At 38.7% G+C, this 24,760-nt stretch overlaps 1 protein-coding gene across 1 annotated transcript in view; it reads left to right on the forward strand.

Moving 5' to 3' along the window:
- LOC117302624 overlaps window positions 1-7,996 on the forward strand; it is a 44,672-nt gene extending 36,676 nt beyond the window's left edge. Inside the window, exon 6 of the mRNA XM_033786606.1 lies at window positions 7,954-7,996. Coding sequence (XP_033642497.1) covers window positions 7,954-7,996 — 43 coding nt within the window. The remainder of the gene's footprint in view (window positions 1-7,953) is intronic.
- Window positions 7,997-24,760: the final 16,764 nt, after the last annotated feature.

Below are 24,760 nucleotides of genomic sequence, written 5' to 3' on the forward strand. Positions count from 1 at the left end.
CTTGTCAATCACAAGAAAATAAAAATTACTGAACAAATATTCTTGCTAAGCAAAAATAAGTATCAGGAAACTGATCACACCCCTATTCACATGGTGTATTGGCTAGTTTTTAAATCTGTTATTAACTGAGCAGGGCCCAATTTCGTTAAGCAGAAAATACTGCTTAGCAAATTTCTTTGCTGAGCAAATAATGAATAGGGAAGCAGTCACAGCAAAGCAAACTTAGTGTAATTTTGGCTGGTAAACTATTTTTGCTAAGCAATTTTTGTTTGTTGCCTAGCAAATTTTGTATGCTTACAGGCTTTATGAATTTAGGCCAAGAAAGTTTCTTTGCTTGGGATCTCTGCAACAATATGACCCTTGTTTGTCTTCCTGTATACTTGACTCTGATTGGTTGAGAGGTCCCTTTATACAGGAGCTGTAATAATGAAACTTCTTTGGGTCGGACCATCCAGGGGGAAACTCCACAGGGAAATCAGTCCGCCACTTCAGCAGACAGTCTCCATCAAGAAGATTAACCCATGGCCTGGTTCTGACGAACCTCAGTACGCCTCCACAGCCAAAGAGCATCGATGTTCGGTTTTTGTGGAACGTTGGTCAAAGGCAGGCACTCTCTTCATGGCCAAGGGCGCTTGGGTACGTGTTACACAACTCAACAGTGACGTTATTTTTCCTGGCTTCCTGGATTTTTATTGTTTGCATTTGACCGAGGATCCATGGCGATGTATTGATTACTTATTGATGACAGGAAAGAAATCTGCGGAAGGTTGACCATGTCGCCGTCTTGTAAACCAGGTCATGCTCTTGCCGGAGACGAGAGAGGATTATTTTATGGGATGGTGGATGATATGTTGTCATGACGTACTTGAACTCTTTGTAGTCGTCTGAAGTTTTTGGTCTTATCTGATTATTCTTCTTTGGGGGGGGGGGGGGGGGAACGGGGAAGATAAAATTTCATATAGTTCTGACATGGGACCAATTTTATGGATCTGGTTACTGGGTAATTCTGTGTTTAGGGTCAGTGTGCTTTGTAATGTGAAATGCAGATTCCAAATGAAGAAAAACCTTGTATTTTACTTTTGCTTTAATGATTTCCCTGGTGAAAAAAAAAAAAAATGATTAAAAATAATGTTTTACATGCAAAAAAGGCAAATAGGTTAAATGATTATCAAGTTGATCCTGGACTGATCCCAAGTGGAGAGGACCTTATAGTTTGCATTTTGTTCGTAGATTTCCCAGGTGAACGTCAAAGTAAAAAAAAAAAATATATATATATAAATTGATAAAAGAAAATGTTTACACAGACAATTAGTTTTAAAGGTTTCACCGTCGATAGATAAAAAAAAAACCTCAAATGTCAACAAATTACTGTCAAATTAATATATTGATACCATCATTGAAAACAAAGTCTAGTAGATAAAAAGACTACATGAACTGTAAACATATTTTAGTGATTTCAACATCATGGAAATCTATGATGACTGTTGATCTTTGCCCTATTTCATAGAGCTACTTCAGCAGAAAACATTGCTAATGTAACAATTTTCCTAAGCAGAAATAAACAGGATACCAGTAAAAAAAAAGTACACGTTACATGGTGTTTTGGATGATAACCTTAATCTGGCAAGCAAGATGTTGATGTGCTCAGCGTTTTTTTTTTTCAAGCTTAAGCGGCTCAGATATTAAGAGGCTTCAGTGCTTCACAATGGGGCTCAACACTTTGTTCATATCATTTTGATGTCACTGCGTATGTTAATAAGGTGCTACGTCCAGCCCAATCAAGTGTCACCTCTGGGGTTTTTTTTGTGGCAGGGTGCAATAAACAGCTTACTTTCCTGTAGCCCTCACCTTCCACTGCCTATATCAGTCACAGACTTCTCTTTCATGAGGTGTTAATTAATTTGTTGTGGCTTGGTGTTCAGGTGTAGCTAGCTGTGTCTTTCCTCAATGGTTTGTTCTGGAGCACTACACTAGTGGAGCCTTGGATCTTACAACTTATGTTCTTTACTGTTGCTGTTTATAGGAGCTGTTGTGTTTAGCAATACTTGGTGGTAGGGGCATAGGGTTTGTGCTGTATGGTAGACCATTCCTGCTATAGATTGGACAAGGTACTGAGTACACTACACCATTCTTAAAGAGGGTGTACATTCTGATCTGTTCACTCTTTTCAATAAAGGTGCTTCAAAGTTCAACCAAATAATCAACTTCTGTAGGTTTTCTTTTAGTCAGAAACTGAACAATGAAACTACAGTCTGAGTTGTTCAGTTATTCACTACTAAGAGTATAAATTGATGAAATTGAAAGAAACTTTTTTTTCTCATCATTAAATCTTGGTTGAATATTCTATCTTTTGATTGATTACATCAATATTACATTGAATTCATTTTTTGTTTCATGGAACCAAAAAATAAATTGTCAAAAAGTGTACCTTGTCCGATCTGTACATGTACTCATTGTAGCTTTGACTGCACAGCTGCCACTCTGTGGTGCATCAGGCATTTAGCCTATGGAAGTAACTGGATATACTGCGTGGCCGTGTAGACATCCTAGTTTGGTCTTCCGACTTCAATAAGATGTCAGTTTATTAGGAGCAGACAGCAACAACTTGAGACACACTACGGATTTCCATTTGCTGATGTACTTGAAACTGACGGTGACAATTTGCAGTAACTTTGGCAAATAGCCTGTTAAGGTCAACCTTCAACAGTGTTGTGAGGATTTGTTATACCCATTGTGGGATTTAAAGCAGACACCGGAAGTTCCTGCTAGTATAAACTGCTTAAGACTATAGATTTACAGCGCGTTTTCTTCTCTTGGGGGATAATCTTCTTAGAAGGGATTATCCACTGATCCCTTGGGATCGATTGCTCTTCCAAAGGAGTGAGATTTAAGTCAAGGATGAGGCGTTTGGAAAGAACCCTCTCACTGTAAGTATTGCAAACATTTTCTCTTGTGTAATTTAAGTGTGTTTTCAAACATTATTGACAAAGAGATGTCTTTCAAATAATCAGGATAAGATGTGTGGTCTTAGCTCTGAGTTCCAATATTATGCTTGTAAACTTGCAGGATTTAAGTGACTCTAATGATACAATTCCTGGCATCTCCAACTGAATTTCCTCAGCTTAAAATGTTGATCATAGGGCCTACTAATGTTAGTAACACATGATTGGTGGTCAAAATTACATAAGAGAAAAGATTCAGGTTTTATCTTTCATAACTTCTCAAGATGATTTTCCCCCCGTGTTTGCAACCTTCCAAATGTAAATTCTTGTTGTGATGGAAATTTCACGGAGATACTAAGAGACTATAGAATAAGAAAAACATGAAATAGAAACAGCATTATTGATAAAATAGAACAGCAAGCTCAGTTTATGAGCAATGTTAAAGAGCGACCAATGGAAGCATTGGATATTTTTCAGAATTTGAAATTCGGATTTGGCTCCCTTTTTTCATCCCCTTGAAAAAAGTTTCACAGGATGATCATGTCTGTCCACTCATTACTAGTTGTTGCTAATAAGGGTTGTTATCTACTCCACCAATATGCTGAGAAGTCCCACCTTAGGCCAAAAAAAAACATGTCTAGCGTCTTCCCTTTTTAAAAAAAGGGAAGGAGGGGGACAAGCAGCTGGGCTATCTTTTAACAAAAAATGTTGGTAAGATCCTTAAAATATATCTTTTTTTTCTGTAAAAAATAATAATAATCATTTAAAAAAGAAAAAGAAAAAAAGAAAATTGGAGGTGGCCTCTAAAAAGGAAGTGGGCAGGAACGCTAAACATGTTTTAATTTTTTGATTTGCCTTTACAATATACATCCTTTACATGAGGTTAAATTAGTAAATGTTGCTTCCTGGTTGTTAGTGAATCTGTTTATAATATTTCAAGGATTGTTCCAAGGGTGCGTGGTTGTCCGTTGATGGGGGAGAGAGATAGGGGTAGGGTGTTGAAGCTGGCGCAAACAGATTTGCGTCCGCGCGTGTAGAGCCCTGTTCACACTACGGATCCATCTCAAATTTATTTCCCCTTTTACACACCTTCTGCCAAGTCTTGTCACTTAAGTATTTTATCTTATGTATTATATCATGACTGAGAGCCCCAAATGATAAGCTGTGCTCGATGGGTCACCCTCGTTAAAAAATGTCTTCCATTTTTTTGTTGGTAAAATCGCATTGTAGGTTTTTTCTTTTCTTTTTCACCTCTGACCCTCCTGAAACTGTATTCATGTTATTATTTATTATTACTCTTTAGCCAAATCCCAGGGCAACAGAACCCTAGAAAATTTATGGGAATTTTAACACCACAGCAAACCCAAGAACAAAGTTACCAATCTTAACTTTTTCTGAATGTGATTTGGCCTATTATTTATTAAAATAACCCATTGTTGTTAATAGGTATAACTGGAATCAATACTCTTTCATTAAATCAGCCCCCTGCACATTTTTTCCCCAAAGTTTGACAAGATTTCCATGATTTATTACTCATTTCCCCAGGGCAAAAGAAGTAGAACTTGTTGACAAAAGTTCTTATCTACGAAGAGTTCATTTATTCAAGTTTCCAATCTGTAACCTTGGCGATACAGCTATTCAACAAAACCTTTAACCAGTGTATAATTCAATCAAGCCAACTCTTTTTCAATTTCAACAAACAAAAGCGTCAACAAAGTTAATGCAAGGCTTCAAACGAAGCATATTGGAAGACAACTTCCCCACCTAATTCCCTCTACTTTAATCCTTTTAAACAAGATAAATGCCATTTTTTTTTATTGATTTAAGCTTGTAAGCCAAAAGTGCAACAATAAGCTGCCTGTTTGATTTTACAGTCCAGATAATTTCAGCAAATAAAACCACGAAGCAGTTGATGCATCACCAAATAGAATTAACCCCTTTTTTTTCTTTCCTAAAATGTTTTTCTGGAGCAAAGCTCTTGTTCTCTTTTAAGATGGAGACAGTTTCTACTTAAGGAAAGCACTTCATCAAATTAAAGCAGCTTTTTTAAATAAATGGCTGTTGTGTGCTTAAACAAATTGGATTAAGAGTTGTTTCTGCAGAAAATGTTTGGCTTTTTTTACAAACTACTATAATGGCTTTAATTTGAGTCTTTGTAAAAGTTCATAGCTTCTGAGATAGACTCTGCTACTACTACTAGGTCGAAAAAAAATGTGTGACTAAAGTGAAATTAAAAATAGTTAATGGAATAATGGCCTGTCGTTTTGACTATAGCAGAGTCGAGAAGGCTGACTCTGCTAGGGTTGAAACATCAAGCTATTAACCACCTTTTATATTAATACCATAGGTCATTTTTCTTGGTATGCAATTTGCAACAGTTCATTCTATTTCCTAAAGTGTAAGTAAGCAATAAATGCTACCTTCTCACCTTTTTGTCAACAACAGAATTTCAGATGGAACTATTTACTCCGGAGAAATTGCACTGATAATTTTTTTTTACAATCAATTAGCTTTCATATTGAAAAACTTCTTTACTTGAATAAACCACCATGTACTTTTTATTTCTTCATGGTATATTGCCTCAAGTCCCCATTTCATAGAGTTGCTTAGGCAGAGAATGCTGCATTACATATTTCCGCTAAGCAGAAATGAGCAGGATACCAGCCACAAATTGTTCATGTGACACGTTAGTTTGACTGGTAACCTCATTCTGGTAAGCATATAGGCCGGTTTATAGTTGGTCGCGCGATGGTGGGGTGATGGCAATCTTGAGGCCTCAGCGATGACTATAAACTGTGTCGCGCGTCTAAATTTCCATCGCGCGTCTAAATTTCCATCGCGCGACCAATCGCGCAAACGACTATTAACCGGCCTTAATGGTGTTGTGCTTAGCTACTTTTTGTGCTTATAATAAGCAGCACTCTATGAAACTGGGCCCTTTATTAAGTACTTCAGTCAGACATGACAATGCTATCAGTATTGCTAGAGATCCATGTAAACTTTGTACCACCACATTGTACCATGTGTGTAGTTTGATACGGTGTACGTGTAAAATGCCCCGGTAATTATGTGGAAATTACATACATATATCTCTTGGATTTACCCTAAAGTCCTATCACAGCATTTGCAACATGTAAGTGTTCCGCATTTTTTTTTCATCTTGTATTGTAAAGGAAGGGGAATGGTCGATGCCGTGTTCCAGTTTTTCATACTATTCTTATTTCCAAACTATTCTTATTTCCAAATGGTTGACGTGCATTATGCAGACTTTTCAATAATAAAATAATCCAATGTTTATGAACAAGTTAAGGGTGTATGGGGTTTGAGGCATTGCATCCTGCAGCCGATGTCACGAAACGTTACGCAACTGCGTAAGTCCACTTGCGCAACGTTTATTGCGTAAGTTGCACCATAAATGTTGCGCAAGTAGACTTACGCAGTTGCGTAAAGCTTTGTGAAATCGGCTGATGGTGAGGTATCAATATATATTTGGTTAAGGCTGTCTTTTTTTATCATCGATCGCAAACACATTTTCACCAACCCCTCTTGCATCCCTGTTTTTTCTTTTCTTTCTCAAACAAAATGAGGAATACGAAACAACACTGCCCTTGACGCTGGCTATATTACACAATAACCTTCAATACAAAAAGCCCCCTGTATATTGCATACAGTTGATATCGTGTACCTACTCTTCATGACAAGCAAAACAAAATTTTAATTCAAAAGAACCTTTGAAAACCAACAATGCTTGACATTTTGCCAAACACCCACATTCGATAAAATATCGGAAAAATACGGACACACCCTCTGTCCGGAGTGATCTGTGCCAACAGTATAAGTGAACCCATGAAGCGTAAGGCTATACCATTCTTATATAAGGGATGTGAGTAAGTGTTATAGAAAGCTGTAGCAGGAAATAACTGGTAAAAAAACATATATAAATGTTATAATGATTTGCATGACTGAGGCAAAACTACCATATGGATGTGTACACATATCCAAAGGGGGTTCAGTGTTTAAAAAAGCGCAACATAAGAGTGCATTGGATATATGTAATACACACCTGTTTCTGCACTTTTTTGTCTGCACTTTTTGAAGAGCTAAAAAAGTGTCTGGAGTTGGTTTTTAGTAGGTGTGTGTGGGATATTGCTGTGTAGTGCCAGAAAGTTGATACTTTGCGCTCGGTGGTGGTATTGTCTGATGAATACTGAAAGATGAACAAACGCTCCAATTCGTTGTGGTGGGTATTCTTTGATAAATCATCCAAATGCTCAAATTCACCTCACATCATTGCCAACAAAAAACTCTTTGTTGCGCCATGATGGGACTCGGATTTCTGATGAGCTACTGTGTATCAGATGCGGACCATATATTTTTATGCTTTTTGAAACCAAAGTCGGGCAGAAAGTAGCCATGTGTGATGTCACTGCAAGGGGTCTTCAGACCTTTACCATATTGCCACCATCTTGGTCATGGTACCTTGTATCCAATACCAGTAATGGATGCTAATATTCATTGTACAAAAAGGAACACGACTATTTCTCCTTACAGCCTCGGTTTGGTTACATTGATTTGAATAGGAGAAAATCAAGATGGCCGCAATAGGATGAAGATATTGTGCGTGATCTCAGTGCAAAGGGTCTAGGTGCCATCCTGTTAAAGTCTAGGCTTGTGACTTTGTTCTTTGGGATACAGTAATGTTGGGGCCATGCACTGCAAAGTCGTAACTTATCAAACTAAATTCTACACTTTTAGTTAATAGAACTTTCCTGATTGAATGGCAATATCTTTCAAGAACAAAACCTGTTCGTTCTTTACATGAAGACAGTTATATTAAAGAAATGGCTTTTGTAGGCCGAGTCAGAAGAAGTGGCCTGTTTGTTCAGGCTTTTCTACTGATGAGTCTTGGCCACACTTATGTGTCAATTGTATCCAATCTAAACGGACATTTGATCAAATCCTTGAATATTAAATTTCATTGGGTCATTGTTTTTGCTTTTCTTTTGTCCAGGTGTGAGCAGTCGCTGTCGCTCAAGTACTATCTCCAGAGGTAAGCAATTCCTTTTTATTTTGTCAAATTAACTTTCTCTCCAAAGTAATTTTCTGAGAAAACCTCTGACAAAATATGGCAGAGGCGTGTATCTGAGACATTTGGTATTGTTTTTGTTTTATACATTTAAAAAAATCTTAGACGGTCCGGTTTGGAAAGCTTAGGCCATTTACCCTTCTTATTATACTTTAAAAAAATCTTCCGATATTATTTCCTCTGTGATTGTCAGGGTTCTCACAATGCAAAAGTAATATATCGGGATGATACACCAGGAGAGTTTTCCCAGGGGTGAACGAGAAAGTGCGATTAGGTCATCCAAATTCTTGGAAATCCCCAGGAAATTGTGTCTAATGTGAACAGGGCTTTGGTTTAGAATATTTTGTTCATGGAAATAGAACGTGACCCCGTTCCCAAGTAGGATTCTTTTTCTTCTTCATTTTTTATTTCAAAAGAAATTCTATCCTGTTGTAATCTCCGCTTGACGTGGATTCCTTTATTGTGTTTTCTTCCTTGGAATTGCCGTCTCCAAACACCCTAAGGAGATACAAATTGTACCCATGTGACCATGGTGTAGGGAGACAGTGCCTCCTTGAAGTAACAACTGTTTGTTACGTATCGCTGACTTAAGGTTTCCCCGGCAGCTGTGACTAGAATATCGATCCAAACTAGAAACGTGGCCAGGGGTTTGCGAGAAGAATCTTAATTGCTTGGTTTTGTTGTGGACCGTAGTGGAAAACAGTTTCCCCAGTGTTTCTAACCTTCTCCTGTCAGAAACAGTGATACGATGATGGTATTCTGGATCGATGTTCGACGCATACTCTGGAATCGCTGAAACCGTTTTTGTTTTTTGGAATGAGATGAGATGAAGTTTAGGATGCACTTTCCGGTCGTTAGTGGTTACCGGTAATGATGTAAAGAAAGGAATCCTGATGGTTACTTATCAATTAATCAATGGATAGTAATAGTTATGAGGTCAAGCCGATGGTCATTCGTTGCTCACATACAGAGCTGCCAGCTCTCCCTGGATCTGCAGAAGGTTCCTTGAAAATAAACCAGTCTCTCCATGTTCACAAGTTCCAAAAACCTCTTTGAGTGTGGAAACTTTGCCCAGTTCAAGACACTGGACACTATTGGTAAATTACTCAAAATAATTATTAGCATAAAACCTTACTTGGTATAACGAGTAATGGGGAGAGGTTGATAGTGTAAAACATTGTGAGAAACCTCTTCCTTTGAAGAAACGTAGTTTTCGAGAAAGAAGTAATTTCCACGAATTTGATTTCAAGACCTCAGATTTAGAATTTGAGGTCTCGAAATCAAGCATCTGAAAGCACACAACTTCGTGTGACAAGGGTGTTTTTTCTTTCATTATTATCTCGCAACTTCACCAACCAATATTGAGCTCAAATTTTCACAGGTGTGTTATTTTATGCATATGTTGAGATACACCAAGTGAGAAGACTGGTCTTTGCCAATTACCAATAGTGTCCAGTGTCTTTAAGTGACTATTCCTGTAGGCTATGGGGGTAAACAAAACACTGCACACCAAATTTGCAGTGCTTTTAAAAACTGCTTTCCCATTTTATGCATAGACAGTTTATTTGTTGTTTACCTCTACTACAGAAAACCTCATAAAAGTAATAAATGGTACATAACAAGAGCAACAAAAAAGAGCCCATACTAAAAATGGTGCACCCCCTTAAAACTTAACCCTAGTTTTTGTGCTGCCCCATTCTACTGTATAGTTCTAAATATTTCAAACACCTTTTAAAGCTGTACATGTGGCCCTCCCTATTAAACTCTTTGTATGACTGTGAAAACGTTTGAACATTTTGAAACATTTTGACGGCTTGTAAAGTTTCTCCCAAGAAGGTCAAACTATTTGAAGTTAATCTCCCTTCTGCAATGACACTGACCTCCTTCTCACTCTCTGGCAAATGTGTTCTCCGGGCTGTAATGTTTATCTTGGGATACAAATCATTTTCTCGATAACTAAACGTTTTTTTCATTATTAGAAAGAGATCTCTATCATTGCTCTGTGCAGGCTTCGGCACAATGTAAACTACAGACACGAATTGCCAGTCTGCCTCAGGGGGAATATTACGTGGTCTGATGATTTCTAGTTCGTGATTCGAGTAATCATGCTAGGCTCTTGTGTGCGGTCAGTCAACTGGAAAGGCCTTTATTGTTTTGTTTTTTTACTGATTATGAATTCACCTGTTAGCCAGCCCAAATAAATTAAAGATGATGTAATCGCAAACTTTTTGGGTTCACCATTTGGAAGAAGTTTGGTTGGAAGAAGCAGTTTCCGGGTGTGAAGTAAGTTTGTATGAAGGCATACGAAGGTGTAAGCGATTTGCTAAAGGAGCTCACCGGGCTTTATTATTGAACTGTGCATTTTACTTACCCATATTTCATAAATGTAACAACAGCCCTATCTGTTTTTCCAATGAAAGTGCCGGTCACAAAATGGAAATGGCCTTGCCCTTTCCAAGATAAATGACAGGCCCACATTCTGAAAAATCCAACCCAGTTACCTGCAAAAGGTTTTGATATTTTTTTATATAATTCTTTTCATTTTTTTTCTCAATTATTTGCTTCATGTTTTTTTGAGGCACTTTAAGAAAGTTTACGAGGATAACTGTTACATTGCCTTCAACCTAATAATTCTTAAAAAGTCTTCAAGACGTAGAAGATTGGTCCATGTGGAAAAGAAAGTAGACATGACTTGTGCCGAATGAATCTGTACCATTAATCTTGCATAGCGCCCTCTCTTGACCCTTTCAGATTGTCTAGCACTACTGGGTCTGCTATCAGGGCTAGGGATAAGAAGTTTGTCTGGTTTGTTTACACGGTATATTGTAGAACATTATTGATGGAGATTGTTGGAGGGGATATGTAGTTTGTAAAATGTGTGAGATTACTTTGAAGTACGAGTTTAGGATTTTTTTATCTGATTGATGCAGACAACAATACCCTTTACAAGTGGCTCCAACTTAAACTTGACCTGTATAAAGTCACAGGAAATCTTTGATAATTTACTTATAAGGGTTGCTGACCACAAATCCTTGGCAATAGTTTCTTCGGCGACGCCCCGATGTCCTCCAAGAGGGTGTGACTGTCTTCTCATTTTGCTCATTGTATAATGGGTATTTGTGGTTGCTATCCTGGCAGGAGGATGTCATCAGTAACCCATTGTCTAGGTCAGACAAGTTCAACGTGTGGTCATTAACTCCCAATGATTTCACCATCAGGACAGCGGTCTACTCTATCAAATCGAATTACTCAACTGCCTCCAGTATTAAAGACAATGACTTCCCACGGGAACTACCAATATTCATTGATGGCTTTTACAGCAATAACCTTGAGTTGTGTTGCTTTTTCAGAATTTGAGTTTAGCTGTTTGGTTTGGTGAGATTTCACTTCAGTTTAGTTGATTTAATTGGATCATGAATGTATTAGATATGATAAATTTGTGTTTGTGTTCCCTAGGTGCATTTTCCAATGCGACTATCTTTACTAACAATATTCATTGATGGCTTTTACAGCGATAACCTTGAGTTGTGTTCCTTTTCAGAATTTGAGTTTAGCTGCTTGGTTTGGTGGGATTTCACTTCAGTTTAGTTGATTTAATTGGACTATGAGTGTATTGGGTCTGATGTCAGTAGCCAACAGTTTAACTTGTTGTTTTCGTCTGGTGGATTTTCCATGTGATTGTATTTTTTTTTACAATATCGTTGTCCGATTGGAGCTGTTTTTATCAAGTGTTTTATAGCATAGATCATGTACTAGGTACATGTATGATGTCAGTAGTGTTGTTCCTTTGGTCCATTTGTGACTATTTATTTACAATAAAAATATCATTGTTTGATTTGAACGATTTCAATCAAGTTTGTTTGGGTAAACAACATGTAAAACAACACTTGATTGTTCCAAAAGGTGTGAATTGGTACAATTAATGACAAGTTGTTGACAATACACTGTCCCTGCAACCTGTTATGACCTTTACTAAAAAGGTCAAAGACCTGACTCAAAGACAAACTTTGGCTAAGATTTAAGACCTACTTCTGTCTGACCGTTCAACTGCTGGCATGGTTTGGAATGATGAACACTATGCCAGCCTGAAATATGATATCATGTTATGAATTTATCTACACAACTACTAGTGAATTCTTCACTGTCTAACCATTCAATCATCCACACTGTTTTTTGAATCATAGAAACTATTCCAGCCGGCAACTTGATAGCATGATGTGAATGCTACACAGTGTACAGTCGACCTGTCTCACCTTTCAATATCATCTACTGCGATTGATATTCAATAATAGATAAACTCTGACGCTAAGGCTGTAATGAGATATCATTTTGTGAATGTAATATATCCAGTTTGTACTGTAAACAGCTTTGTGGTTACCGTGTACACTAGGTTCATTTGGTGATTGGTCTTTACTATTTGGGAAATGTTACCACAGAATAACATATTTATAAAGTTGTCGTAAATATCAGTATAATATCAGGCTTGAACTAAAGAAAATTTGACTAGAGCATCACTATAGTGATCCCCAGATCAATTTGCAGATGCTCTACCAACTGAGCTTTAAATTTAATATTGGTAGTCTACCTATTTGTCAATATCTGCAGTCTTGAAGACTCAAAATAATTATTGGCATAAAACCTTACTTGGTAAAGAGTAATGGGGAGGGGTTGATAGTATAAAACATTGTGAGAAACGGCTCCCTCTGAAGTGACGTAGTTTTCGAGAAAGAAGTAATTTTCCATGAATTTGATTTTCGAGACCTCAAGCATCTGAGCACATAACTTTGTGCGTCCATGGTGCGACAAGGGTGTTTTTTTTTTTCATTTATATCTCGCAAATTCGCACAACCAATTGAGTTCAAATTTTCACAGGTTTGTTATTGTATGCATGTATGTTGAGATACACCAAGTGAGTAGACTGGTCTTTGACAATCACCAATAGTGTCCAGTGTATTTAACGTAGTGGCGCTTTACAAATGCCTTATGTTATGTATGTATGTATGTATGCATCTTTGTACAAGGCTGCCAGTCAGAAGTTGTTATCGTTGGCTGCTATGTAGCCAGAGATCACAACCAAGTTTGTGATACAACCTGGGAAACGGCAACAGAGGGATCACCTTCAGGGGATGCAACTTTTTATTTCAAACATCAAGTAATAAACCACAAGGATTAATGACTGGATGAATACCAATTTTGTACATCAATTGTTATCTTTTAATTTGAAAAAAATATGAGGTACACGTGCAACTTTTCAAAATTGGTTTAGATGTCGACAAACCTTGGTGATTTGAGCCCTCTGTTGACGATGTCCATTCAGTGTTATTACTTGTACGCTCAAATGGCGATCTGCCGCAGGGAAGAGATACGAGCGAAAATCAATAGTATTTGATTGAGCAAGCAGAGTAGTGTGTGTCACTGCAGTTGCATTCGCTGCGATGAACACCAGAGACTTGCTGAGGTTTATTTCCTGTAGAGGAATCTACTCTAATGGTAGCTGCGAAGCTGGAAACCTTTCTTGTAATGACATTTTGTAATGCAGGTCTTTTAGGATGGCTTGCTTGTCTTGTTAAAGGAGCAGTCCGGGTTTGAAATTAGGCAACTGAGAAATGAGTAAAACGATTAGTTTTGATCTTGCAAGTCAAAAACTGAATGTTTGAAATCAGTGATTTCTTTTTTCGGTTTGCCACTTTTTTTCTTGTGACTTTAATGACCGATTGAGCTGAAACTTTCACTGGTTTGTTATTACATGGTGTTTTGGATAACATCGAGTGTGGATACTGGTCTTTGAAAATTACCAATTGAACTCATGTGCTTTTAAGTTCACCTCTTTGTCAATTCCTCGAACACAGCTACTTGATTTAGATGCAGTAATTAATTCATTCATTCATTAATTAAACTAATTAATGAGGTAAGATTTTAATTAAACTGTATGTATTATGTCAACATTGCCCACCGTTTTTGTTTTGTCGTCACAATAATCGAAGCGGACAGTAATTTTATTCATCTGTACACTTCTCTGACGTATCTAGGGGTTTGGTCTACGTAGGTTGAAATCTACCTCTGATGTATGTTTGATGCATACTTAAACAAAACCAAAGGAGTTTTTCATTAGGCTATCCTAGCAAATTGCGGATTTTCTCACTGACGTCAACCCGTCGAAAGAGAAAGTTCTATCTCAAAACTGGGTCATTAACATTCCTGGTTATTCTCCTGTTAGTTCGTTTCTTTACTTTTGACGGGCACGGTGAGACTGTGCCAAGGTGGCTTTCATGAACCGATACGGAATTAAGCCTCGCAGCAAAACAGAAGAAGAAAAAAAGACCTTCTTACCGTTATCCTGATTTCCTGCGAGCTGTGCTCTCCTTCTGCCGTCGTGACGGGTTGCAACTTTGCCCTGACTGTATATTGCTTTTGCTGTCGTGCGCCGTCTACACGTATGTGACTGGCATAATCAAGAGAGCCTATCCACACAAAAAAGAAACAGAATAATGGGGAAAGATTTCAGGGCGACAATTACAGAAAGATCAATTGAGGCTATTAGAGCCCAAAGACCGAGGCCGTTGATATTTTATTTCTATCTCTCTCTCTCTCTTTGTCTCGGGTGGGAACCCCGCTCTGAGGGTTTCCTCTCCGCCGGGTTCTTAGTCTCTCAATAAATATCCCTGTGGATTTTTTTGATTTGGTTTTTAACTCACCATTGGCAGTTGGGAGACAAAAAAAAAGAGAGAAAGAAAAGACTTGTGGTTATGACCCAGATCTGGTGGCGATGGAAAACAAGTTGGGTGTCCGTTTGACGTTTTTTAATTAGTGCTGTCTTCCCCCCCCCCCTTCTGTCTTGCTGATATTCTGCACGGTGAAAGAGGTTAAGGTTTTTGACGATTGACAGGGACACCCCCAAGGTCCCTCGAACAAACTGAAAGCCAAAGTTTACTGAGCGTGTGTGTTCTTGAAAAGGGCATGGGTTATAAAGCCAGGTTCAGATGGCGGATTATCTAATATAGAGGGAATTCCCATACAGGGCTGGTTAACTGGGGCCCTGTTGGAAACCATGACTTGGGCTTTTGCTTAGGCACTGTAAGTAGTTTTGAGAAAGTGCAGTGTTGGTTTCACAAAGTGGACGGAACCTCAGCGGTAGCCAAAGTTTGAGCTGTGGTTTTGAAAAATGGCAAATGGATACAATGAGTCAAAACCTGTTCACACTTCATAGACGATTCCCAATAAGCAAAACCCCAGGGAATTCCTGGAGAGGTTTGAAGGAACGAGTCTGACCTCCTTTTAGAAAGCAAGTTATCGTCACTGGTTGTTAAGCAGTAAACTCAGAGAATCCGACCGAAGTAGCCTGGGCCCAATTTCATAGAGATGCTAAGCACACAAATTTGCTAAGCATGAAATTTCTCCCTTGATAAAAACAGGATTACCAACCAAATTTCCACGTGATTCTCAGGATAAGCAAACAACAGCTGAATACCAGTAATAAACATTATGCAAAACATAGAAATTTGGTTGGTAATCCTGTTTTTATCAAGGAAGAAATGTCATGCTAAGCAAATTTTTGTGCTTAGCAGCTCTATGAAATTGGGCCCAGGGCCCAGGGCCCAATTTCATAGAGCTGCTTAACGGTAAGCAAATTTTTTCGCTTAACGTAGCAAAAATAATTGCTTAAAACCATTCAGATTCCATGCTAAACGTACAGGAGCTTAAGCACGTAAACAATCTGCGCGCGGAGATTTTAGATCGTTTGCTTAAGCAAAACAGAAGAAGGCAGTGTATTTTGCACTGTGTGCATGGCCTAGGGCTGCTTAACGGTAAGCAAATATGTTGGCTTAACGTAGCAACAAAAATTGCTTAAGCCTAAACCTATTTCACCAGCGGTTGCTAGCTTAAGCACGTAAACAAACTGCGCGCGCAACATTTTAGATCGTTTGCTTATGCGAAAAAGAAGAAGGTGCTGACAAAATGGCGGGCGAAATAAATGCGGAGTGCACTCGAGTGGCGATAAAAAAAATTCATCACCTTCTGTGACTGATATGTATTATTTGTAATGGTTCAAAGTGCCCCTCGAAAGGTTTACACACTAACTTGAAAGTAAACAAGAAGATAATACATTGTACAGCATGATTCTGAAGCATTTTAGACACTCGTTTATTCGCTACACCTACCATACAAACGCACGTACAATCACCGCTGTGCCGGCACAATAACATCGTTTGCAATGAGTGTTGCACTATGCGCTGTGTGAATAGGGTGCTTAAGCAAAATAGAGGCTTTAAGGACCCTTTTTGTTTGCTTGCCTCGCCGTTTTAAGCAAAAAACCTTGCTTAAGTAAGGCTATGAAATGAAAAACTTGCTAGGTGCACCCGTTAAGCACAAAATCGACCGTTAAGCAGCTCTATGAAATTGGGCCCAGGTCTATTGTGGCATCAGTTCTCCCAAGCCAACACACCTTGTTGATAATTAAGGCACTGTGGGCTAACAAGGTTAAGGTGTAAATCTCTAACTTCATTCCTTCCATATTAGTCAGGTTTGAATTCATTACAGCCATCATCAGTGACTTGCTTGTCACTTTCTCCTGTCAGAATTCCCCAAGAGACTTTATCGCAGTAAGACTACTTCTGTTTGGGTCTGACCAATATCATCCAGATAGATAAATGGTTTTTGATCTTACGCCGGCCAGACATAGAACCTTTCACCAGGGATGAGAAACTTAAGACCTTTATCTGAATTCAGACTTTTCTACATGTATATGCCTGCCCTGTGAAAAAAGTAATTGATATTTTCTCAATGTATAAAAAAACCTGTTCTTTTATCTGCTTCTTTTGTGGTGAGGATACTGTTTCCAAAATTTCATTGAAATCTAAGTCCAGGGATTATGTCATCATCAAGGTACCTCCTAAAATGTAGACGATGGTTTCAGACATTTTAGCAAGCGAAGACTCTCACCCCTCTTTCACACGAGGCAATTTGTATACAAGCTTATCTACAAACAGATTTTTGAAATTCGTACCTCCTGTTTACCCACTGTGTGTAAAGAAAAGCCTCTTTCTAACGATTTACCCCAATTCCCCTACCTATGTCGTCATACTCCGACGGTCCTCGAATACCGAATCATATATCCCGTCAATCGACTTTGCGTATGCAGCGACAGGCTGGCATCGGAAGTGCATTAACTCTGACTCAAGCAGGATGATGGATTAGCTGAAAACATCAATACATCTTCTTCAGTTTCTTCCCCATCCCCCTTCTTCTTTCTTAATGTGGACGATGCTGGGGGTTCCTCCTGCTTTACTTGCCTCACCGGTAGCTGGAAGCACTTGTCTTCTTGGCTATTGATTCTTGCAATGCGTGGGTCAGGGTCATTTGCCCTAGTTATTGTAAGAGACAATCGCCGCTATTTCAGATTGCTTGATACATCTGACGTGCTGGAATAGAGTTTTTGTCTGAGCGATTGTGTGTACTCTTCTAAACCTGTGTACTTTTCTAAACCTGTACTTTTTTAAACCTGTATCACTATTTACAGGGATGCAATTTTTATGTTTTTAACCGAAAATCTGTTTTTTAAACATGAACAAATCATACAGAATGCCCTAGATTGCAAAGTAGGGCTTTTCAAACCAAAGATAAATGTATGTAAGCATGCTACGCGCTCACAGGCTTCCGCGCTCGCAGGGTTTTTATGCCTTCAAGTTTTCACGCTTTGCACTCACAGTTCAGGTTTTTAAAACAGCCTATCACATTGCTGTTGTTAAATCAAATGGGGTGTTTTTACAGCATCATTCTTGAGGCAACCGCTTCGCTCATTGTTGAGATACTTTTCTTAGAAACTAAAGTGCCAAGGAGAATGAGCAGTTTCCAGGAACCATTGTGAACAATTCCCGCACTTTATTCACACCCACTCTTAACAAAAAAATCGTCACCCTTTTAAAACGGCAGAGAGAAAAAAGAGTAAATTGTGTTGCCATAGCAACCATTCTCCATGACGGGTGATTCTCGTCGTCCGAGGATCTCTTCTTTCCATCCCGTCTGTTTTTTTTCATCCCGTACAATCTATTTAGTTGCCTACTGTATCGGGTTGCGCGGAAATATCTCCCGAGTTTAGCCTTTTAACCTTATTGATGGCAAATACTTCTTTTCTGTTTGCCCTTCTCATTGAAGGACTCTGGCAGACGATTCTATAGAACGAGAAGCTTGACTTTCAGAAAAAATTAACTTTGTATGCTCAGATGAATCGAATACTGAACAATCGTGAGTATCTGCAGTGATTTTCTTCTATCGAAAATGCTCATTGATAGGGCAAGAACTAAAAATGTCCTTTTGTTTTCTATTGATTTTTGTCCCTTTCTGATCTCTGTGTGTTTCTTATTTTGTGTTCGCCCGAACACCGATGTTTGTCAAAAACTATACTCAGTACTTCCCCTGCCTGTGATGAAAAATGTTACTTGGTTACATGTTACTCTCACTTCGAATTTTGTGAGAAATAATTCTGTCCATTGGAATTTCCTATGTTGTTTTATAAAAAAAATCACACACATCTATTTCGGGACAAGATGCACCTTTCCAAACTTCGGCGTTGATCCAAGCGGATCTGTGCCTGAATGCCATACAGATGAGGTTTATCTCCATGCTTTGTGAATCCATCTTAACAAATCCAGCCGCGTCCGGGAGCCATCTAAGATGCTCCTTCTGTTTGCTCCTCGTGTGTACAGATGGTTACAGGTGCACTTTTTTATTAGCTCCCTGGGGGTTTGTATCGTCTTTGTATCTTTCTTCCCTCCTCCTCCTCCTTGGGTGGACTACTAAAAGTGCCAGGCCATCCAATCATCAACTCTTAAAGGCGCTGGACACGTTTGGTATATTGTCAAAGACCAGTATTCTCAATTGGTGTATCCCAACATATGCATCATGAACAAACCTGTGAAAATTTGTCAATAAATTTGTCAATTTGTCATCGAATATGCAAAGAGAACAATGAAAGAACAAACACCCTTGTTGCATTACTTTGTGTGCTTTCAGATGCATAATAAAAGGCTTCAGCTGAAGTCTTTTATTATTTGAATGAGAAATTACCTCTTTCTCAAAAACTACGTTACTTCAGAGGGAGCTGTTTCTCACAATGTTGTATAGCATCAACAGCTCTCCATTGCTCGTTACCAAGTAAGTTTTTATGGTAACAATTGTTTTGAGTAATGACCAACAGTGTCCAGGGCCTTTAAAGCTGATCGGGGTGACACATACGACTGCACTCCTTAGTTTCTTCTTTTGAAGTATTGACCCCTTGGATTTTGGAGAGGAGACATCGATGATTCGCTGACTACTGTTTCTTTAACAAGCCAATGTCCCATTGATTGTTTTTTAAGAATTCAAGGCTGATTTTACATTTCTTACAAATCTTACAGAGAGAAAACAGAGTCAGCCTCACTAAGATTTGTAAGCCCTCAAATATTCTATTATAGACAAATTTGAGAGCCCAAGAAAAGGTGAAGTGTAAAAAGTTGGCCAATTGTGACCTTGGGTTGTTGTTTTCAAACTTGAGGTATTTTGGATTAAATAAATGGTGCATTGTCTAGAGGTTTAGGGACATTTGTCAAGATTGATGCTTAGACGGTTGGAAAATAACACAGTTTCTATCCATATATTTATTTTCCCTCATGGTTTTTTGTGTATTTCCATCGGTGAAAAAAGTACACATGCCCCAGGCCGCAACATCACAGAGAACTATTATCATTACTTCCCATATCAGACTCATCTCCAAGCATTCTTGTGGTCACAGAACAACAACCTGAGCCAGTGAGAGCCATTCCTCGCCATATTACCCGTATTGTGTGTAACCAGCGTGCCCATCACCCCCAGTATCGAGAATCAATATCAAGTCAAAAGATTAGGGCATGATGTTTACCTTCTGACGTTGAATGGCCCACCCGATGAAGCGAACCAAAATGCACTTGAATATCCGACGGGGTTCAGTGAGAACTGGACACTAGGAGCACCTCTTCATCGCTCGGTGAGGTTCGCTCTTAAAGACCAGCTGCTGTTTAGAATTCCAAATGTGAGAGGTTTTTTGAGGATGAATTGGACATCTTCGCTTGTCTTCGTGGTTGTTTGGATTTGGATGTGACAGTTGGAAGATTTGGATGGCTTAATAGTACGATAGGGAGAATCATTGCATCTGGAAAGAGTTGGAAAGGAAATTTAGTTGAATTGGATTCATTGAGGTAAGCTGGTCCTACTTGAGAGGAAGCAGGAGTTAGGCCGTATCTGAATTGGCGGCTACGGCTACGGCCGTTGCTAAGGGTCTTGCTAAGTACGGACCACACTACAACACATGATGATGCGGAAATCTCGTCGTAGCCATAGCTGTTGCCGCTAATTCGGACATGGCTTAAGATTGAGGAGACTTGCCAATTTACCTGGGAACAGCAAAAAAAAGAAGCACAATGCTGGGTTGAGTTTCTGGACTTTTTATAATCAGAGGCTCTTTGTAACTGCTTTTTGTAATGAGGTTTGACTATTATGAAACGGGTCAAACCATTTTGAGTTTATGAAATGAAAATAATACACTTTCCTGGGAGATATGTTGTTGATAAAAATGGTTCATGGCATCAGGTAGGTCTGAAGAAAACTGTGTCAATAATTTTGAGTTTGAGAAAATTGATACTGAAAAACTGTTGTCACTGTTTGCCAATAGAAGCAATGTTTAATAATGGTGGTTTCATAATGTATCTCAAAAAAGTCATAATCCAGAATGTGCTTTTTCTGGTAAGCGAAATAGCTTTATGCTTAGGAATTTGTGAAGCTAAAGTGGCTTTACCATATTTTTAACATGCTAGTTATGTGCTAATCTGTAAATATAAATATTGTTAATTTGGCCAACTTTGTGCACAGCCTTTAAAGTTGCAAAAACTAGTTAAAGGCCTGACGCTTCGACCCTAGCAGAGCCTTTCGCGAAGGCTAACAAAAGTTGGTACAATTGAAAAATCAATTGGAAGATTACAAAGACCGTCATAGCAGTGCCAAGTGATGCATTTCACATCTTAACCCATCTACATTGATTCCTCGAATAGATGGAATTTTGATCTTCTATTGTCTGATTCCATTGTTCTGCCACATTCCATCCCCAGGACATCCGATTGTTTGTTCCTAAGCAGGTCAGTTATTGTCTGGAGAGGAAACATTTTGGGGGGTTCCTCATTGTGACATGGTCTAGCCCTCTCATTGTCCGAGATGACAGCGTCAAAGGAGAGATAATCTGTGACATCAATGGAGCCATGGGTCCCTGTTTGGTTTAGAATTATCAACACAGAATCCCTGAAGAAAAGATACAGTGCTAGATGTGATGCCTTGCCTATTGTCTGTATTGTTTCCATGCGCTTGTAACAGTTCTTAATGATATTTGGGTTGGTGGGTTGGGGGGGGGGGAGGGTGGCTAGGTGGACGTATGTGGGTTACACCTTAGACATCAGCCCAGACACAGCAACATCATGTGGTACTCCAGCTACTTGTTAGCAGGGTAAGTTACGAGACACTCATTTCTATAAGTAGGATTTGAAACTATGTATGGTAGGTGAACACTAATTATTGTTGAAATGAGAGGAGTCTGATAGATGTTGAAATCGAGTTTGATTTGATGCATTTCATTTTAGTGAGAATGAATGGCAGTAATCTGTATCACACTGCGGCCATCTTCGTGACTCTCTACCTCTGTTGATTAGTATTGTGTAATTTATGTAGAAGTTGATATTTCCCAAAACAGTTTTTTAAACCAATGCCATCTTCAAACACAGAAAGTAAGTGCCACTTTTAACACTAGACAGTTTTAACAACTTATATGCATTTAGCAAAAACGTAAAGATGCTAGATTTCATTGCTATTTTTGCTCTTGTCACAAAAGTGGTCTGCAAGATCTACTTAAGTATCTACTAAAGACAGAGGTGAAGATGATTATTTTTTTAAATATTTTTTTTTAGTGTCAGACAATGTAAACTACTCGGCGAGACATTCTGCATTGGTAGAGAGAAGCCCACTCAAATTATAGTCACCCTACCTGTACAATTTAAACTGTCTCCGATTGCGGCAGTTGCCATGGTAATCTAAGAATGTCTAGTCTTTTTCTTTAACCTGTGGATATACATCCTCTGAGCCGGTTGGTTCCCTTGAACTGACAAAAATCTTCCGCGCTCTGTGAGAGAGCCCTCCATGCCGCTGTTTAGATGGCATTTGGCGTTGTCCCCCTTTTGTAAATATGTCATTCTTGATCCGACAGAGTGTGCATTTGCGAGCATTTTGTCCCCCCTGAAGCGTGTGACTCTAGAATCTAGTCAGAGAGAGAGGATTGCCAAAACACTCACTGCATTTGACGGCTTCGGAAATGACAAACGAAAACAAATAAAGTACTTGCCGACCAAGAATACAGTTGTCTCCTTCTCCTGACAAAACAATGGTAATCCCTCTTTTAGATATCAAGAGTACCAGACGTGATGTCGGAATGATTGCGTCTTGAGTGGATAAACCGGGGAGGATAATCTGGATTGGAATGACTGGAATTAGGGATTAACGTAAGCCATATCGAAGGCTGAGATGGGCACTTGGATATAATAACAATGTACTTCTTTTAATTCAAGTAAAGGTACATTCTCAATGGCAACTTTTTATGCGCAGCCTTCTTAAAAGTTGCCCACGTGCTGTTTATCACCTTGAAACAGAGTCTGGCAAGTGGAAGTGGATAATGAAATTGTACAAGTGACATTGTTGTAGCATTTCTCTAAAGATGGTTAAAAGTAGACTTTGAACTGGAATTTTTTTACTTGTTTCATTGTGTCTGTCATTATGGAACATACCATTAAAGGGAAGGTACACGTTTTGTAATTGTCAAAGACCAGTCTTCTCACTTCGTGTATCCCAACATAAGCATAAAGTAACAAGCCTGTGAAAATTTGTGCTAAATTGGTCATTGAAGTTGCGAGAAAATGATGAGAAAAAACACCCTTGCTGGACGAATTTGTGTGCTTTCAGATAGGAATAAAAGACTTCTGGCTAGAAGTCTTTTATTATTTTAGTGAGAAATTACCTCTTTCTCAAAAACTGCGTTACTTCAGAGGGAGTCATTTCCTACAATGTTTTATACTATCAACAGCTCTACAATGCTCGTTACCAAGTCAGTTTTTAATTTAATATTTGTTTTGAGTAATTACCAAAGGTGTACCTTCCCTTTCTTTAATGCTTAAATGCTTTAAGTCCCTGCCCAAACACACACATTTGAAGACCTTGATTTACAGTTAATTGTGTTAGTTACTAGTCAGCAGGACCACAGTCAGCTCGTCATTTCCCAATCCCTCAGAAGTTAACGATGAAAACTAAGATTATCGCCGGTATCCGGTTTTACAGAAGTAGAGTTATTAAACCTTGCATGGTCAGAATGCTGCTGGTCGGTATTGATTTGAGTCTTTAATAAGAGTTCAGAGCAGATGGCTTTATAGATAGGGGTCTTATCTTTAGGGTAACGTCTTAACTCTGTGTGGAGACACAGGCGGAATTCCATTAGATTTCCTTCATTTGTTTTTCAGGGGGACTTCGCTTTAGGATGCCCTGGAAAAAGTGCAACTTAGAGGGTCAGCTTGAGGGTCTTACCCTCATCAAGTTCCATTGACTTAATTAGACGTTTCCTCTGGGAAATACCACTTTATAAATGACCTGGGCCCAATTTCATAAAACCTGTAATGACAAAAACCTTGTTAAGCACAACCATTGTAGCTTCACAGACTCAGGTGAGCCGAAATTACATTGAGTTACATTGGTGTGACTTGTGCCCCGCTCAATTTTTGCTTAGCAAAGAAAATTATCAAGCTGTATTTTCTGCTTATATCAGCTATATGAAATTAGCACTGGGTACAATTTCATAGAGCTGCATAAGCAGAAAAAAAGTACCTAAGCACAACAAAAGTAAAAAAAAAATACCATGTCGCATGTACAATTTGTGACTTGTGTCCAGTTCATTTCTGCTTAGCAGACAATTATTGTTAAGCATTATGTCTGCACAGTATTTATAATTTTGATAGAGGACTATATAGAAATCAGCTCCACACGTAGATGAAATTAAAATATTGCATTTTTTTCCTGTTCCTTCTTTCTATGAAAGCAACACTTCACCATGTCTGCAACCTTTCCTGTACTCTGTTAATAGGTAGTGAGCTAAAAAGGAAGAAATCTGATCTAGCGAAACCGGAACTCTTCTCTAATTTGCCACTCTCTTTGTTGATAGAAAACAACCTCAAACCCCAGCCTCCATTAAGCTTCCTCCATTGCGGATTATTTGCATTCAGGAGAAAGTATTGATCCTGAAATATTCCAGGAAGGAAGAGAGAAACAGAGAGTTATAAAATATATGGGGCGTAACAAGAGACAAACATCAGGCAGATAGTGCTGAACCCCCCTTCTCCCTGCCCCCCCCTTCTCCTTGCCCCCCCCCTTCCCCCCTTCCCCCCCGACACCATAACCAGGGCCCAGTTGCAAGTTGCTTGCCTCATTCTAATTAGTAAAATCGTTTTGTTCTGAGCAACTGTTATGTGCATAAAGGCAGGGTATACTTTTTGTTAATTGTCAAAGAGCAGTATCCTCAATTTGTTTATTCTAACATATTTATGAATACCACACCTTTTAAAAACTTTGGGCTCAATTGATCATCAAAGTTGCGAGAAAAAAATAACATAAAAAAAAACACCCTTTTTGCATAGAATAATAA

This window comes from Asterias rubens, chromosome 18, assembly GCF_902459465.1.
Source record: "Asterias rubens chromosome 18, eAstRub1.3, whole genome shotgun sequence".
Lineage (NCBI taxonomy): Eukaryota > Metazoa > Echinodermata > Asteroidea > Forcipulatida > Asteriidae > Asterias > Asterias rubens.